At 46.4% G+C, this 19198-nt stretch overlaps 1 protein-coding gene across 3 annotated transcripts in view; it reads right to left on the bottom strand.

Moving 5' to 3' along the window:
- Positions 1-19198, bottom strand: part of CLCN1 (chloride voltage-gated channel 1) — a 76266-nt gene that overhangs the window by 54776 nt on the left and 2292 nt on the right. For 2 of the 3 annotated variants that reach the window (XM_069979825.1, XM_069979824.1), the window contains exon 1: positions 12579-13075. The exons of the other annotated variant lie outside the window; for it this stretch is intronic. In XM_069979825.1, the coding sequence (XP_069835926.1) occupies positions 12579-12758 (180 nt within the window). In that variant the 5' untranslated portion in view covers positions 12759-13075. Of the gene's footprint in view, positions 1-12578; positions 13076-19198 lie in introns of those variants that run through there. 3 annotated transcript variants of the gene reach the window in all.

Here is a 19198-nt window from a genome sequence, read left to right as displayed (position 1 = left end):
AGTCCCTCATACAGGCCCTGCTTACTGTATACATATATACTTTATACATGACATAATAATAATCTCCCAGCAACCATGGTCCGGCCCATTACACCACTTGTGGGGGTATTAGGGTATGTGTTGTTATTATTACGGATGGTAATCAATCGTCCATTGTGACTCTGAATAGAATGGCGGGTGCGCTCCAGTAGGATACGCATCGGTAATAATGTGACTTCTATGACTGGACGTGTAACATAACGTGAGGATACGGTAGGCTGTCTGTGCTGTAGGATATTGGAGACACCGGTGATAGGCGACTAGTAAGGCTAGGTTCACACTGCGTTTTCAGCATCCGTTTAACGGATCCGTTTTTTTTAACGTCCACAAAAATAGGGTCAGCAACGTTTTTTGGTCCGTTTTGGTCCGCCAAAAAAAACGGATCCGTTTTTTTTATAATGGAAGTCAATGGAAAAACGGATGCACACAAATGAATCCGTTTTTTGCAATCCGTTTTTCATGCGTTTTTTGCAAAAAACGGATGCGTTAAACGGATGCTGAAAACGCAGTGTGAACCTAGCCTAAACTGGCCCTTGTGGCCATAACAATCAGAGATCAGCTTCGGAGCAGTGATTGGTTGCTATGGGCAACAAAGGCAGTGGGGGAGAGTTATCAAGTCCTGTGCGGGGGAGCAGTTACCATAGAAACCAATCAGATTCCAGCTTTCATTTTTCAAAACCTCTGGAAAGTGATGGTTGCTATGGGCAACTGCTCCCCCGTTCAAGGTTTGATAAGTATCCGCCAATATTACTATGAGGCAGCTTCACTGACACAATGGGCCTCATTTACTAACAATGCCTCCATTTTTATTTTTTAATTTTAATTTTTTGTGTTGGTTGTGTCTGTTTTTTTTGCGTCAAATTAATTTAAGTGTCGCGCACCCTTATGAAGGTTTTTCACAGGACAAAACTAAAACCTGACGCTCCCGCCACACTAGAAGTAGCTGGTTACAATAGAAACCCAGATACCCAGGTTATACCAGCTGTAGTTATATAATTATATACAGGAGATCCTCAGGTTATACCAGCTGTACATAAATAATTATATACAGGACATCCTCAGGTTATACCAGCTGTACATATATAATTATATCCAGGTTATACCAGCTGTACTTATATAATTATATACAGGAGATCCCCAGGTTATACCAGCTGTACATATATAATTATATACAGGAGATCCCCAGGTTATAGCAGCTGTACTTATATAATTATATACAGGAGATCCCCAGGTTATACCAGCTGTACATATATAATTATATACAGGAGATCCCCAGGTTATAGCAGCTGTACATATATAATTATATACAGGAGATCCCCAGGTTATAGCAGCTGTACTTATATAATTATATACAGGAGATCCCCAGGTTATACCAGCTGTACATATATAATTATATGCTGGAGATACCCAGGTTATACCAGCTGTACATATATAATTATATACAGGAGATCCCCAGGTTATACCAGCTGTACATATATAATTATATACAAGAGATCCCCAGGTTATAGCAGCTGTACATATATAATTATATACAGGAGATCCCCAGGTTATACCAGCTGTAATTATATACAGGAGATCCCCAGGTTATACCAGCTGTACATATATAATTATATACAGGAGATTCCCAGGTTATACCAGCTGTACATATATAATTATATACAGGAGATCCCCAGGTTATACCAGCTGTACATATATATTATATACAGAATATACCCAGGTTATACCAGCTGTACATATATAATTATATACAGGAGATCCTCAGGTTATACCAGCTGTACATATATAATTATATACAGGAGATCCCCAGGTTATAGCAGCTGTACATATATTATTATATACAGGAGATACCAAGGTTATACCAGCTTTACATATATAATTATATACAGGAGATCCCCAAGTTATACCAGCTGTACTTATATAATTATATACAGGAGATTCCCAGGTTATACCAGCTGTACATAAATAATTATATACAGGACATCCTCAGGTTATACCAGCTGTACATATATAATTATATCCAGGTTATACCTGCTGTACATATATAATTATATACAGGAGATACCCAGGTTATACCAGCTGTACATATATAATTATATACAGGAGATACCCAGGTTATATCAGTTGTACATATATAATTATATACAGGAGATCCCCAGGTTATACCAGCTGTACATATATAATTATATACGGTATATACCCAGGTTATAGCAGCTGTACATATATAATTATATACAGTATATACCCAGGTTATACCAGCTGTACATATATAATTATATACAGGAGATCCCCAGGTTATACCAGCTGTACAAATATAATTATATACAGTATATACCCAGGTTATAGCAGCTGTACATATATAATTATATACAGGAGATCCCCAGGTTATACCAGCTGTACAAATATAATTATATACAGTATATACCCAGGTTATAGCAGCTGTACATATATAATTATATACAGGAGATCCCCAGGTTATACCAGCTGTACAAATATAATTATATACAGTATATACCCAGGTTATAGCAGCTGTATATATATAATTATATACAGGAGATCCCCAGGTTATACCAGCTGTACATATACAATTATATACAGAAGATACCCAGGTTATAAGATATAAGCCTGCAATATATACAGTGGGGATAAATAACGACGTCTGTCCTGGCTGGATCGCAAAACCGACTTCCTGGCCGGGGCCACATGATGTCATGGAGACTTGACGGAGTCCCTGGTTACCAGGGGCGCCGCGGGCTCCAGTGATGTGCGGCCGCTCAGCTGAGCAAAGTATCACTCAGCTGAGCAAAGTCAGGCTCAGACGCCGCTGCCACCCAGCTTGCAGTCTTTTCAAGTGTTTCTTGTCTGGACTCTGGAGTCTGGACCAATTACGTTCTGGTCAAGGCTCCTGGTCCTGTATTTAAAGAGCCAGCGGTCAGTTTCTGATCGCTGGCTATTAGGTTAATACCCTGGTCCCAGCTCCCCCTTGTCTAGTCCTGCAGTCCCCGTCCTCAGGGCCGTCTTACCCATTGGGCATGGTAGGCGGCTGCCCGGGGGCCCTTGCGTCCTAGGGGGCCCCTGCCCGCTGTCACAGCGGGCAGGGGCCCCCTAGGACGCAAGGGTCCCCAGGCTGCCGCCTCCAATTGGTAAGACGGCCCTGCGCGCCCCCCCTTCCCCTTCTCTTGCGACCGCAAGAGGAAATCCGGCCCCGGCTGATGCGTCGCTCCCTGGGGGATTCTCCGGGAGCGCACGCAACAGGAACCTCAGTGCGCGTCGCTGGGGTTTCCTGTACCGGAAGTCCCGGCCTGGGCGCACACTGAGCTTCCGGATGTGTGCGCTCCCTGAGAATCCCCCGGGGAGCGACGCATCAGCCGGGGGCAGAAGAGGAGAGGAAGCAGCGACGGGGGAGCGCTGGTAGGTGAGTTGGGTGTTTGTTTTTTTTATCTGCTGTGCAGGGGGCCATCTATAAGGGGGGAATACAGGGGGGGAGCCATCTATAAGGGGGGAATACGGGGGAGCCATCTATAAGGGGGGAATACGGGGGAGCCATCTATAGGGGGGATACAGGGGGAGCCATCTATAAGGGGGGAATACGGGGGAGCCATCTATAGGGGGGATACAGGGGGGGAGCCATCTATAGGGGGGGAATACAGGGGGGGAACCATCTATAAGGGGGGAATACGGGGGAGCCATCTATAAGGGGGGAATACGGGGGAGCCATCTATAGGGGGGGATACAGGGGAAGCCATCTATAAGGGGGGAATACGGGGGAGCCATCTATAGGGGGGATACAGGGGGGGAGCCATCTATAGGGGGGGATACAGGGGGGAGCCATCTATAGGGGGGGATACAGGGGGGAGCCATCTATAAGGGGGTGATACAGGGGGGAGCCATCTATAGGGGGGATACAGGGGGGAGCCATCTATAGGGGGGGATACAGGGGGAGCCATCTATAGGGGGGGATACAGGGGGAGCCATCTATAAGGGGGGAATACGGGGGAGCCATCCATAGGGGGGGATACAGGGGGGAGCCATCTATAGGGGGGATACAGGGGGAGCCATCTATAGGGGGGGAATAAGGGGGAGCCATCTATAGGGGGGATACAGGGGGAGCCATCTATAGGGGGGGATACAGGGGGGAGCCATCTATAGGGGGGATACAGGGGGAGCCATCTATAAGGGGGGAATACGGGGGAGCCATCTATAGGGGGGGATACAGGGGGAGCCATCTATAGGGGGGATACAGGGGGGAGCCATCTATAGGGGGGGATACAGGGGGAGCCATCTATAGGGGGGGATACAGGGGTAGCCTTCTATAAGGTCGGAATACGGGGGCGCCATCTATAGGGGGGATACAGGGGGGAGCCATCTATAGGGGGGATACAGGGGGGAGCCACCTATAGGGGGGGAATAAGGGGGAGACATCTATAGGGGGGATACGGGGGGAGCCATCTATAGGGGGGGATACGGGGGGGAGCCATCTATAGGGGTTGATACAGGGGGGAGCCATCTATAGGGGGGGTACAGGGGGAGCCATCTATAGGGGGGGATACAGGGGGGAGCCATCTATAGGGGGGGATACAGGGGGGAGCCATCTATAGGGGGGATACAGGGGGAGCCATCTATAGGGGGGGATACAGGGGGGAGCCATCTATAGGGGGGGATACAGGGGGAGCCATCTATAAGGGGGGAATACAGGGGAGCCATCTATAGGGGGGATACAGGGGGGAGCCATCTATAGGGGGGATACAGGGGGAGCCATCTATAGGGGGGGATACAGGGGTAGCCTTCTATAAGGTCGGAATACGGGGGCGCCATCTATAGGGGGGATACAGGGGGGAGCCATCTATAGGGGGGATACAGGGGGGAGCCACCTATAGGGGGGGAATAAGGGGGAGACATCTATAGGGGGGATACGGGGGGAGCCATCTATAGGGGGGGATACGGGGGGAGCCATCTATAGGGGTTGATACAGGGGGGAGCCATCTATAGGGGGGGTACAGGGGGAGCCATCTATAGGGGGGGATACAGGGGGGAGCCATCTATAGGGGGGGATACAGGGGGGAGCCATCTATAGGGGGGATACAGGGGGAGCCATCTATAGGGGGGGATACAGGGGGGAGCCATATACAGGGGGGAGCCATCTATAGGGGGGGTACAGGGGGAGCCATCTATAGGGGGGATACAGGGGGGAGCCATCTATAGGGGGGGATACAGGGGGGAGCCATCTATAGGGGGGGATACAGGGGGGAGCCATCTATAGGGGGGATACAGGGGGGAGCAATCTATAGGGGGAATACAGGGGGGAGCCATCTATAGGGGGGGATACAGGGGGGAGCCATCTATAGGGGGGATACAGGGGGGAGCCATCTATAGGGGGGGATACAGGGGGGAGCCATCTATACGAGAGGGGGGATACAGGGGGGAGCCATCTATACAAGGGGGGGATACAGGGGGGAGCCATCTATACAAGGGGGGATACAGGTGGGAGCCATCTATATTAGGGGGGGGATACAGGGGGATACAGGGGGGAGCCATCTATAGGGGGGGATACAGGGGGGAGCCATCTATACAAGGGGGGGGGGGTAACAGGGGGGAGCCATCTATAAGGGGAGAATACAAGGGAGCCATCTATAAGGGGGTAATACAGGGGGAGCTATCTATAAGGGGCCAATACAGATGTGCAGTGTGTAGAGAGATGAGGATGGTGACAGAGTGTGGAGCCTAATATGTCTGTCTGGGAGATTCTGTGGATTCGTGGCTCGGAGAAGTTCTCATAACGGCACAGGGCAAATGGAAAAGAAGATGAAAAGGGAAGAACTCCGATCAGAGAAGACGTCCCATGTGAGTCACTTGATGTATCTGCACTGTAATGTATATGGTGTACAGAACCTGTGTAGAGCTGGGTACCTCTATATGACTGGATGAGGTGATAGTGATCTGTGTACAGTGGATTAGTCAGTAGCAGCTGTGGTGTTAGTCAGTATGCGGTGGTGTTAGTCAGTATGCGGTGGTAATATTTGTTGCTTGTTATCTGGCATATATATAGAGAAGGGCAAAACAACATGTCTCATATAGACAGAGGGGCAACAACATGACTATTATATTATATATAAACCATGTTGTTTCCCTGTATTCTGTATATATGAGACATGTTGCACTGGTGTGACAATAAACCCTGCAGATTGCTGTTGGAAGTGCTGTCTCCATTGCATTTTTTGGATACTTTGAAGCCAACCTGCTCTGGTTTGGTGAGGCGGCACGCACGGTTATTTTTTGTTTTTGCGCTGCTGAAAGACTGTATTGTGAATTAAAGTTTATGTTAACAATAATCAGTATTTTTTATTGTACGTAATTGTACTGGCTAGGGGCGGGGTTGCAAAGATGGGGGGGGGGGTTTGATGGCGGCGGCCGCGGGGGGTGGGGCCCAATTCGCACCTCTGCCCAGGGGCCCATAATGCTGTTAAGACGGCCCTGCCCGTCCTAACTCCCTCTGTTTGCTCGAATTGTTGTCTGACCTCCCGTCTGACCTTTGACTATCCGATTGTTTGCTGACTTTGTACTGCGTTGATCGTTCTGGTTCTGACTTGGCTTGTTCAGTATCCGATATTGTGTTTGTCGGTTTGTCTCGTTCTGTGTTTCACATACTCAGTATAGGGAACGTCTTTGTGGTTGTCCGCGGCCGCCAAGGGCCGATTGAGGCAAGTAGGTAGGGACAGTGGGCGGGTTCAGACCTAGGGCCCATTGTCTTGTCCTGTCCGTACCTTCCAGTCCCTGACAGGTAAGTAATTTTTATCGTAGGTACACTTCACCTGTGAGAGATTGAATCTATCATTTGCATTTTATTACATGAAATGAGGATTTGATCACCGACCAATCAGCAAGGATTCTGGCTCTCACAGATCTGTTATGCTACGTTTACACGGAGCGATAATTCGCCCAATCGATCGTTTAACGATTTTAAAGCAACAATTTGCTTTTTATAACGATCAGTGTTTAGACGAATAAATCGTTTGAAAATTCGTATGAAAAATCGTTATTGCGATCCTTTTTAAGATCGCTTAAACCCATCTTTTACATAGGGTAAATCGGTGAAAGACTGTTTACACGAAGCCATCTGCTAATTTTCAGCAAACGATGAACGACGATTTAAGAACATGTTGAAAGATCAAAATGAACGATTTCTCGCTCGTCGTTTAATCGTTTGCTGTGTTAACACAGTACGATTATTGCTAAAATGAGATCGTTTATGCGAAAATTTGAACGATAATCGTTCCGTGTAAACGCAGCATTAGTTTCCCTATAAGAAGCTCCTCCTACTCTGCACTCATTATCTCCATTAATTGCACCTGTTTAAACCTGTTACCTGTATAAAAAACACCTGTCCACACACTCCAACCTCTCCACCGCAGCCAAGACCAAAAAGCTGTCTAAGAACCCCAGGGACGGAGGTGTAGACCTGCACAAGGCTGGAATGGGCTACAGCACAATAAGAAAGCAGCTTGGTGAAACGGTAACAGCAATAAATAGAAAATGGAAGAAACACAAAATGATGGTCAATGTTCCTCAGTCTTGGACTCCATGCAAGATCTCGCCTTGTGGGGTAAGGATGATTCTGAAACAGGTCAGGAATTAGCGCAGAACTACACGGGAGGACCTGATCACTGACCTGAAGAGAGCAGGGGCCACACTCTCATGGATTACCGTTAATAACACACTATGAAGTCATGGGTTAAAATCCTAAAGGCCACACAAGGCCCGCACATGTCACACCCACACATGTGACATATGGATGATCCAGTGGGAGGCATGGGAGATGGTCATGTGCTTAGATTAGACCAAAATAGAACATTTTGGTATTAATTCCAGTCGCTATGTTTGATGGAAGAAGAAGGATGAGTACAACCCCAAGAACACAGTCATAACCCGTGAAACAGTGCAGGGAGGGGGGGGGGACTTCATACATACATCACACATACAAGGGGACAGGATGACTGAACTGTATTGAAGGGAGAATGGATGGGGCCATGTATCCCAAGATTCTGGCCCACGACCTCCTTCCCTAAGGCTAGGTTCACACTGCGTTTTCAGCATCCGTTTAACGGATTCGTTTTTTTCAACGTCCAGAAAAATAGGGTCAGCAACGTTTTTTTGTCCGTTTTGGTCCGTCAAAAAAAACGGATCCGTTTTTTTTTTATAATGGAAGTCAATGGAAAAACGGATGCACACAAATGAATCCGTTTTTTGCAATCCGTTTTTCATGCGTTTTTTGCAAAAAACGGATGCGTTAAACGGATGCTGAAAACGCAGTGTGAACCTAGCCTAAGTAAGCAGTGGAGATGGGTGGTTGCATTACAATAACTTGACAATAACTTGGTTGCATGACAATAACTTGAAACCCACAGCCAGAACATCTAAGGAGGAAACCCACAGCTGGGACAACTAAGGAGGAGACCCACAGCCGGGACAACTAAGGAGGAAACACACAGCCGGGACAACTAAGGAGGAAACACACAGCTGGGACAACTAAGGAGGAAACACAGAGCCGGGACAACTAAGGAGGAAACACACAGCCGGGACAACTAAGGAGGAAACACACAGCCGGAACAACTAAGGAGGAAACACACAGCCAGGACAACTAAGGAGGAAACACACAGCCGGGACAACTAAGGAGGAAACACACAGCCGGGACAACTAAGGAGGAGACCCACAGCCGGAACAACTAAGGAGGAAACACACAGCCGGGACAACTAAGGAGGAAACCCACAGCCGGGACAACTAAGGAGGAGACACACAGCCGGGACAACTAAGGAGGAGACACACAGCCGGGACAACTAAGGAGGAAACACACAGCCGGGACAACTAAGGAGGAAACACACAGCCAGGACAACTAAGGAGGAAACACACAGCCGGGACAACTAAGGAGGAAACACACAGCCGGGACAACTAAGGAGGAAACACACAGCCGGGACAACTAAGGAGGAAACACACAGCCGGGACAACTAAGGAGGAAACACACAGCCGGGACAACTAAGGAGGAAACCCACAGCCGGGACAACTAAGGAGGAAACACACAGCCAGGGCAACTAAGGAGGAAACACACAGCCGGGACAACTAAGGGGGAAACACAGAGCCGGGACAACTAAGGAGGAAACACACAGCCGGGACAACTAAGGAGGAAACACAAAGCCGGGACAACTAAGGAGGAAACACACAGCCGGGACAACTAAGGAGGAAACACAGAGCCGGGACAACTAAGGAGGAAACCCACAGCCGGGACAACTAAGGAGGAAACCCACAGCCGGGACAACTAAGGGGGAAACACAGAGCCGGGACAACTAAGGAGGAAACACACAGCCGGGACAACTAAGGGGGAAACACAGAGCCGGGACAACTAAGGAGGAAACACACAGCCGGGACAACTAAGGAGGAAACACACAGCCGGGACAACTAAGGAGGAAACACACAGCCGGGACAAATAAGGGGGAAACACACAGCCGGGACAACTAAGGAGGAAACACACAGCCGGGACAAATAAGGGGGAAACACAGAGACGGGACAACTAAGGAGGAACTCAGTGGCTGCAAAGATCATCCGGCCGGTACTGCAGTACCGCTCGGGATGATCTTTTCAGAGACCGGCCGCTCCGTCATCCAGCCGGCTCACGGAACGGCAGGTCTCTTAGGGCTCTATTAGACTAACAGATTATCTGACAGATTTTTTTAAGCCAAAGCTAGAAATCGATTTGAAAAGATGAGAAATCTCAGTCTTTACTTTATTACCTGTTCTCTGTTTGTAGTCCGTTCCTGGCTTTGGCTCAAAAAAAATCTGTAAAATAATCTGTTGGTGTAATAGGGCCCTTACTTTGTGTGCACATAACCTGAAGGTTTATTTTTCGCAGGACAAATTGTACTTTTGAAACTTTTATTTTACCATATAATGTATAGAGCAGGCAGAAAAATAATATTACAAAAAATTTTTAAGAAAAAAGGAAATTGTGCATTTTTGTGGGGCAATAATTTTACTGTATGTGAGTGAGACGCTAACTGCATACTACCGGTCACTACAATACCAAACTTTTCTTTACTTTTACTTTGTTCTACTAAAAGAAAAAATACTTTAGAGCTTACAGAGCATTGTCTGCACTGGATACAGCTGAGAGCAGGACTAGCTATGTACAATGTATCAGTCTGGAGCTCACAGAGCATTGTCTGCACTGGATACAGCTGAGAGCAGGACTAGCTATGTACAATGTATCAGTCTGGAGCTCACAGAGCATTGTCTACACTGGATACAGCTGAGCCCAGGACTAGCTATATACAATGTATCAGTCTGGGGTCCAGGCTGTAGAGCTCACAGAGCATTGTGTACACTGAATACAGCTGAGAGCAGGACTAGCTATGTACAATGTATCAGTCTGGAGCTCACAGAGTATTGTGTACACTGGATGGAGCTGAGCCCAGGTCTAGCTATGTACAATGTATCAGTCTGGGGTCTAGGCTGTAGAGATCACAGAGTATTGTGCAGGACTAGCTATGTACAATGTATCAGGCTGGAGCTCACAGAGCATTGTCTACACTGGATACAGCTGAGAGCAGGACTAGCTATGTACAATGTATCAGTCTGGGGTCTAGGCTGTAGAGATCACAGAGCATTGTCTACATTGGATACAGCTGAGCCCAGGACTAGCTGTGTACAATGTATCAGTCTGGAGCCCAGGCTGTGGAGCTACAGTATAGTGAGGATTTGAAAATTAAAAGGTATATTAGAAAGCTGTGGAACATTTTGTATACCGTGATTAAACTTTAGTTATATAAATGTGTAAGATCCCTTTAATCAAGTTCTGTATATTTGCAGTGCTGTCCCATAGGGACCATAGTGCACTGGGCTTATCCAAACATCCGGCAAATCTTGTAAAGAATTTGGCTCCTGGAGTTGGCGACAATCCAAGAGAAGCTTCTGCAAATGTCTAATCTCTAACCCTAACCAGCATAACCCATACAATCCCATATATTCCCACATGTACAGTCCTATATTATATAACCCTATCCAGCATAACCCATACAATCCCATATATTCCCACATGTACAGTCCTATATTATATAACCCTAACCAGCATAACCCATACAATCCCATATATTCCCACATGTACAGTCCTATATTATATAATCCTATTCATTATATCCCATACAATCCCATATATTCCCACATGTACAGTCCTATATTATATAATCCTATTCATTATATCCCATACAATCCTATATATTCCCACATATAGGCTATGTTCACATAGCGTAAGAGACCGGCCGTTCTGTGACCTGAAAAGATCATCCCGGGCGGTACTGCAGTATTGGCCAGATGATCTTTCGGGCTGCAGAGTTTTTGATGCGGGCGCATCCATGCGCGCCTGCACCAGAACTCCCCACAGCACACAATAGAGTAAGCGGCCGGAGCCACACGCTCTATTGTGTGCCCTGACAGGTTTTGTGCGGCTGCTATTCACTGAATACCGGATGCAGAAAACTAACATGTCAGTTATTTGCGGCGCCGCTAGGGATCCCGGCCGGAGCGTATACTATGTGTATACACTGCGGCCAAGATCCCATAGACAGCAATGCAACATATATTCTCATAATTCTCGTTTCTACGAAAATATACGTTGTGGTAACATAGCCGCCATACAGTCCTATAATCCTATGTGTCACCACATTAACAGTCCTATCCATAGAAGTCTTCAGTCTTTAAAGGTCCTTTCACCAGTATCCATTGCTAACCCTAAACCCCATATACTCGTATTCCGTATACCCATACAATCCTATCCTATTATTTGACAACTAATGTATTGTCTTACACCCGTGTGTTCTTAGGGATCATGTTCTCCACATATCTTATCCATTCTATAACATGCGGTGCTCCCAGCTTTGATAAGCACTCATACCCTTGTATTATCCATATATCCCAATATTCCATGGGTAGCTATCACCAATGCTCTCCACTTATCCCATATATACTCATATATACAGAGCCATCTTATTATTTGATGAGCTCTCATTTTCTTGTATTATCCATATATCCCAATATTCCATGGGTAGCTATCACCAATGCTCTCCACTTATCCCATATATACTCATATATACAGAGCCATCTCATTATTTGATGAGCTCTCATTCTCTTGTATTATCCATACATCCCAATATTCCATGGGTAGCTATCACCAATGCTCTCCACTATTGCCATACATCTATATATACTCATATATTCAGAGCCATCTCATTATTTGATGCACTCTCATTCTCTTGTATTATCCATACATCCCAATATCCCGTGGGTAGCTATCCCCAATGCTCTCCACAAATCCCATATATACTTATATATACAGTGCCATCTTCTTATTTTATAAGCCTTGAGCTCTTAACTTCCAGTTCTCCAAGGAAACTCTCCGCCATTGCTGTCTGCACTCTCTTCCACCGCCCATAATTCCCCGTGTCAACCCTTCCTTTCCATGGGCCCTGTAGCCCCATAGCCATGACCCCCCGCCCCCTTACCTTGGCTTGACTTGGGGGGTGCTCCCCTGTTCCCTCTTGCATTGGCGCAGTCGTCTGGCTGGGAATCCCATAGCTGGAGCTTTCCCGTAGTTGCATATACTGGTATTGGGGGTCGTCGCCCCACCACCCTGACTTGCGGCCATTGCTTTGTGACTCTTTGGGGGCTTCGGTCCTCTCCATGCCTCCGGACTCTCAATGACCGCCTATGCTCGTTCCCTTTACTGACCGCCTCTCATCTATAAGAAGTCTAAGACTATCTATCACTGCAGCTCATTCGCCTTCTATGTCCTTGTAAGTGAGTCTCTCTCATGAGACGTCTGGTGGCTTCTTCTGGAACTCTTGAGCCCTTCATTAAATGCCTATTACCCTTCACAGGTTGTTTCCAGAGGTCTCGGCTCGGTGACTTTCCTCTCCTCCTCAATGTCTTAATGTCTCTTCTTCTATCTCCTAATACAAGTCCTGGGTAATCTTCTGGACTCCTCACACTCCAAGCCTGGATCTCTGGGAAGGAGCTGGTGAAGAGGGAGCAGGCTTACGGTGCAAACCCAGGTATACTGATATATAGATATATATAGCATGTCACATGACCTGTTGCAAAACCTGAGATATTAAATATCAGTGAGATGGCCAGACAGTAAGCGAGGAAGGAGAGATAGGGAACAGGCAGGAGAAACTGAAGAAGGTGGAAGGAGCCGCAATGTATCCACACAAACAGATTAGATACATTGTATCCTTTCCTAATAATTACAGATTGTGAGCTCTGTGCTATATGAGGGCTAAGAGGGGAGCATAGACATGTACAGCCAGCAGAGAGAGGGGAGGAGATTACAGATGTAGCACCAAATGCTTCCAGAAACAGCTCCACCCCTACCTACAGGCTGTGTCTGGTACTGCAACTCAGCCCCAGTAAGTGTCTGCAGCCTCCATTATCTATGACCCATACAGGTTTCCTATGGAGATATAGGGCGCCCGAGGAGAACATGTATGCTAGTGGGGGGACTGGGGAAATGGTTTGGCCCCCACATATCTACACAGGAGTCTTATCATGGAGGATTATAATCCTTATTACTATCCCAGTAATACAAACACTGGAAAGGGGAAGAAGTCATATTAAGAAGCTGTATTAATTGTTTTATGACTTAATAAACATAGGAACAATATTATATACTGACAGCGGTCCGGGCACAAGACTGACACGTGCCAGAATCAGGAAGAATCAGTGAGTGCAGCTCTGGAGTATAATACAGGACAGTGGCGTAGCTACCATAGAGGCAGGGTAGTCCAAAGAAAAAATCTAAGCAGCACCAGTTAAGTAATGTATGAGCTTGGGTGCATGTCTTACCGGACCGGACCTCGTTCCATATAGGTATCCAAAAGAAATGTAGAGGAGACTGCACATCCAAAAGAAATCTTCGCTTTAATCACACCAGTGCAACGTTTCGGCTGTGCTTGAGAAAGGCTGCTTGCATAGCTGAAACGTTGCACTGGTGTGATTAAAGTGAAGATTTCTTTTGGATGTGCAGTCTCCTCTACATTTTTTTGGGATACCATAGAGGCAGGGTAGGCAGTTGCTATGGGGCCCTGTGCGGGGGGGGGGGGGGGGGGCCGGGGGAGAAGGTAAGAGCGTGTGTCCTCCTGCTTTACCCCTTATGTACTGCAGTGTGTAAGTGACCCAATGTTTACTTACATGCTGCAACACAAAAAGGGGTTAACAAGAAGAAGACAGAGATCTCTGCTTCACTGCACTGATAAGCTCTGACCTCTGTTCTCCAGCTGCAATCAAGTAGGAAAATGTGCAGAGGTCAGGGGTTATCAGTGCACCAGCAGTAAAGCAGATATCTCCTTGTCTTCTGAACTTTGGGGCATTTACACACTGCAGTACATAAGGGGTTAAGCAGAAGGTAGTCTGCTCCTGCGCCTATGTATTTACCCATAAGGCCTTCTAATGGGCCATTATATAGGTAAAAACTGTGGACGGACAGAGCAAGCAGCCATTGGCTCTCTGCTCTGCCAGTCACTCTTGTGGCTGCAGCCAGTGCTTTGTGTTGTGCACAGGGGAGAGGGAGAGCCCCTTAATTTTTTTTTTGCTATGGGGCCCCATGAATCCTAGCTACGCCCTTGATACAGGATGCAACTCAGGATCAGTACAGGATCAGCAATGTAATGTATGTACACAGTGACCCCACCAGCAGAATAGTGAGTGCAGCTCTGGAGGATAATACAGGATGTAACTCAGGATCAGTACAGGATCAGTAATGTAATGTATGTACACAGTGACCCCACCAGCAGAATAGTGAGTGCAGCTCTGGAGGATAATGACTGACTGAGCAATAAGCCATTGGCTTCCAGCCCTGCCAGTCTCCCCTCCACCTCCAGTCACAAAAGAATCCCCACATACTCACCCGACCCAGCGCAGTCCCCTCAGAGTTTTTTTCTCCCAGGTTCTCAAAAAGATTCTTCTTTCAGGATGAAAAATGAGTTATTCTAAAGTTTTGCCACTAGATGTTAGTGTTTTCTAAGTGTATGTGTTGCACAGCTGAAGTCAGTATTGGGTTAATGTTTTATGTGTACCATGTGTTTATTATTGACCAATAGGAGGTGATCTCTACTTCTAACCAATCTCTTTTCTCCTTTCTCCTGCACACACTCATCCCCACCACTCACAAGGAAGCACACTATAAGCCCCTGTAAGAGGATTTACACGGTGGAGGAAGTGCACAGTAAGTTCTTACCAGATTCTCAGAGAAGGAAGACACAAAAAAGCTGTTCCTGCAGTAGTTAAGCCAGGGCCTGGCTGGTGCCAGGACACCTGACAGGGACAAGCAGCGCTGTCTAGGCTAGACACCTAGGTGTATAGATGCAGCTAGAGATTTTTAACCCTTTCTGTGGGTGGCGGTATTGATAGTCCGGGTGGGTCAGTTGCCACTCCGGACCGTGATAAGTGTCCAAGGGACCCACTACAGCCTGGCAGGTTACCGACCATTTGAGGACACAAACCGGTCTACAATGCAGGTACCAATATCACACCTGTTTGCTGGACTAGCACTGGCGTCACAACAACTTACATCCCTAGCCGTACACCACAGAATTGGCGTCACAGTTAGCTCAACTACTTTCTAAGTACCGCACAGGATTCATGGGGACTGCACCAGGCCAGGTGAGTATTGGGGCGGGGTACAGGATACATGGGGCCATATACAGTGTTTTTCTATGAATCCTAGCTATGCCCCAGGATCAGTACAGGATAAATAATAAGCTTGAACTTTGATGGTAGGAAGTATCACTCACCTCCTTTGTGTACAGTTTTCTGCATCTCCAATATTTATAATTCCATCATTTTTCATTCTTTATTTAATTTTTAACAAGAAACGGGTTAACAAACAGAACAATGACGGATAAAGGGTCATGGCGGAGTCAGAAGAGAACAGAGGCTCCTCAGAAGGAATACAAAGCGACAGTATAAACTGGAATAATAGCATCCTACATGGGAGAACTAAGCAGGGACAATGGGGGGTCAGTGATGGTTCATCAGCCAGAAGTAGTGTGATCTTAAGGGGGCAATGTTATCACAACATGGAGTGTATGGGGGGCAGTAAGAGTATCTGTGGAGGTATAGACGTCTAGGATATGAAATAACATTGTTCTGGGAGCTACAGTCCTTCCTATCTCAGACAGATAGTAAGTAAGGGCCCTATTCCAACGGACGATTATCGTTCGCATAATCGTTAACGATTAAGGATCTCAAACGACCGCTATTGCGAAAGACCTGAAAACGTTCACTCATTTCCATGGAACCGTAATCGTTACTTATGATCGTATTTGCGAACGTTTTTTCTTTGCTATTTCTTCGCTATTGCGTTCGTATCTACTGCGAACGACCGAACGACGTCTTATTCAATGTGAACGATTTGCAAAGGTTTTGCGAACGAATTAGGTCCAGGTCTTAGGGCCCTATTCCACCGGCCGATTATCGTTCAGATTATCGTTAAATTGTTCGAATCTAAACGATAATCATTTGGTTGAAATGCAGTTAACGATTAACGACCAAACGAGAAATCGTTGATCGCTTTGTAAGACCTGGACCTATTTTTATCGTTGCTCGTTCGCAAATCGTTCGCATTGAATAAGACGTCGTTCGGTCGTTCGCAGTAGATACGAACGCAATAGCAAAGAAAAACTATCACATATATGATCATAAGTAACGATTATCGTTCCATGGAAATGAGTGAACGTTTTCAGGTCTTTCGCAATAGCGGTCGTTTGAGATTGTTAATCGTTAACGATTATGCGAACGATAATCGTCCGGTAGAATAGGGCCCTTATAAAGCGATCAACGATTTCTTGTTCGGTCGTTTATCGCTAACTGCATTTCAACCGAACGATTATAATTTAGATTCAAACGATTTAACGATAATCTGAACGATAATCGTCCGGTGGAATAGGGCCCTAATTCACCATGCCACCTAGCTGCTCTGCTAGCCAATTCCTTCATCCACCAAGTATGGTCAGCCTCTTCAGTCCAAGAGTTTGTGTGTCTGTGTGTGTGTCTCTGTGTATGTGTGTGCCTGTGTGTGTATCTGTGTGTGTGTCTGTGTGTATGTATGTGTGTGTCTGTCTGTGTATGTGCGTGTGTCTGTGTGTATGTATGTGTGTGTCTGTGTGTAAATGTCTGTGTGGGTGCGTGTGTGTCTGTGTATGTCTGTGTGTGTGTATGTGTGTGTCTGTGTATGTGCGTGTGTCTGTGTGTATGTATGTGTGTGTCTGTCTATGTATGTCTGTGTGTGTGAGTCTGTGTGTGTGTTTGTTTGTCTGTGTGTGTATGTGTGTGCGTGTTTGTCTGTGTGTATGTATGTGTGTGTCTGTGTATGTGCGTGTGTCTGTGTGTATGTATTTGAGTGTCTGTCTGTGTATGTCTGTGTGTGTGAGTCTGTGTGTGTGTTTGTCTGTGTGTGTATGTGTGTGCGTGTTTGTCTGTGTGTATGTATGTGTGTGTGTATGAGTGTGTCTGATGCAGAAACAAAGGAATCAACAACGTAGCTGCTGCCAACAATAAAGTAGGTGGAGATGTTTCTGTGGATGAGAATTGGTTAGAAGGGGTCACAGCAAAACCTGATGGGGGTTACAGATAGAAGAATGCCCTATATACTGTGTGAGGGTCTCACAGAGCATTGTCTACACTGGATACAGCTGAGAGCAGGACTAGCTATGTACAATGTATCAGTCTGGAGCTCACAGAGCATTGTCTACACTGGATACAGCTGAGAGCAGGACTAGCTATGTACAATGTATCAGTCTGGAGCTCACAGAGCATTGTCTGCACTGGATACAGCTGAGAGCAGTACTAGCTATGTACAATGTATCAGTCTGGAGCTCACAGAGCATTGTCTAGACTGGATACAGCTGAGAGCAGGACTAGCTATGTACAATGTATCAGTCGGGGGTCCAGGCTGTGGAGCTCACAGAGCATTGTCTACATTGGATACAGCTGAGAGCAGGACTAGCTATGTACAATGTATCAGCCTGGAGCTCACAGAGCATTGTCTACACTGGATACAGCTGAGAGCAGGACTAGCTATGTACAATGTATCAGTCGGGGGTCCAGGCTGTGGAGCTCACAGAGCATTGTCTACATTGGATACAGCTGAGAGCAGGACTAGCTATGTACAATGTATCAGCCTGTAGCTCACAGAGCATTGTCTACACTGGATACAGCTGAGAGCAGGACTAGCTATGTACAATGTATCAGTCGGGGGTCCAGGCTGTAGAGCTCACAGAGCATTGTCTACACTGGATACAATGGCCTATGGTTTGTTGTATTGCAGTTTTCCATGCATGGTTGGTTGTAGAACCTTCTCTGGGGTTGGGGCAGTATTTCTGCATTGGGTTTTTGTTACGCTGCTTTCTATTATATATTATTACACAGGTAAGGCAGCTCCTTGATGTTCAGTCCTCCATACAGTTCTCTTATCTCTGGGTTTATACAGCTCTTTGTGTCTTGTTGACTTGGCGTCCTGTGTATTTATTTGTGGCGCACCCGCCATCATTTCTGCCATTCTATCCACATAAATCCAATCTGACATTACCTGGTACAAGCATTGGTGTGTGTCACACGTTCCATTCAAAACTCAATCTATAAACCTGACTGTGTGAACACATCCTGATACTTATATTTCACCGATTATAAGCTACCGCCACATTCATTCCTTATGGAGCGCTGAACACAGGTTTTTAAGCCCCATAGACATTGTATGACGGCCACATATGGATAGGGTGCTTCATCATGTCCCATACTCAGGATTGATGGGGGTCTCTGTGGCCTATGGATAGGGGAAACCAAGTTTTAATTTGAATAGAGTTTTAATACTCCATCACTAATTTGTTCCTGGCTTTGGCTCCAAAAACTGCAAAAGAAAAAAAACTTAAAGGGGTTATCCAGGATTACTTTCTTCCAATACAGCATAACTATTGTACTCAGTTTGGGTGTGGGGGTTTTGTATCTCCATTTCATTGACATGAATTGAGCTGAATTGTAATACTACACACAACCTGAGGACAGGGGTGGCGCTGTTGTTGCCAGAAAGTAGCAGCGCTTTTTTTCAATCCTTGAAAACCCCTTTAAA

The sequence above is a fragment of the Dendropsophus ebraccatus genome, chromosome 8 (assembly GCF_027789765.1).
Source record: "Dendropsophus ebraccatus isolate aDenEbr1 chromosome 8, aDenEbr1.pat, whole genome shotgun sequence".
NCBI classification, from domain to species: domain Eukaryota; kingdom Metazoa; phylum Chordata; class Amphibia; order Anura; family Hylidae; genus Dendropsophus; species Dendropsophus ebraccatus.
The sequence above is the reverse complement of the archived record's forward strand: the minus strand, read 5'-3'. Positions and strand labels throughout refer to the sequence as shown.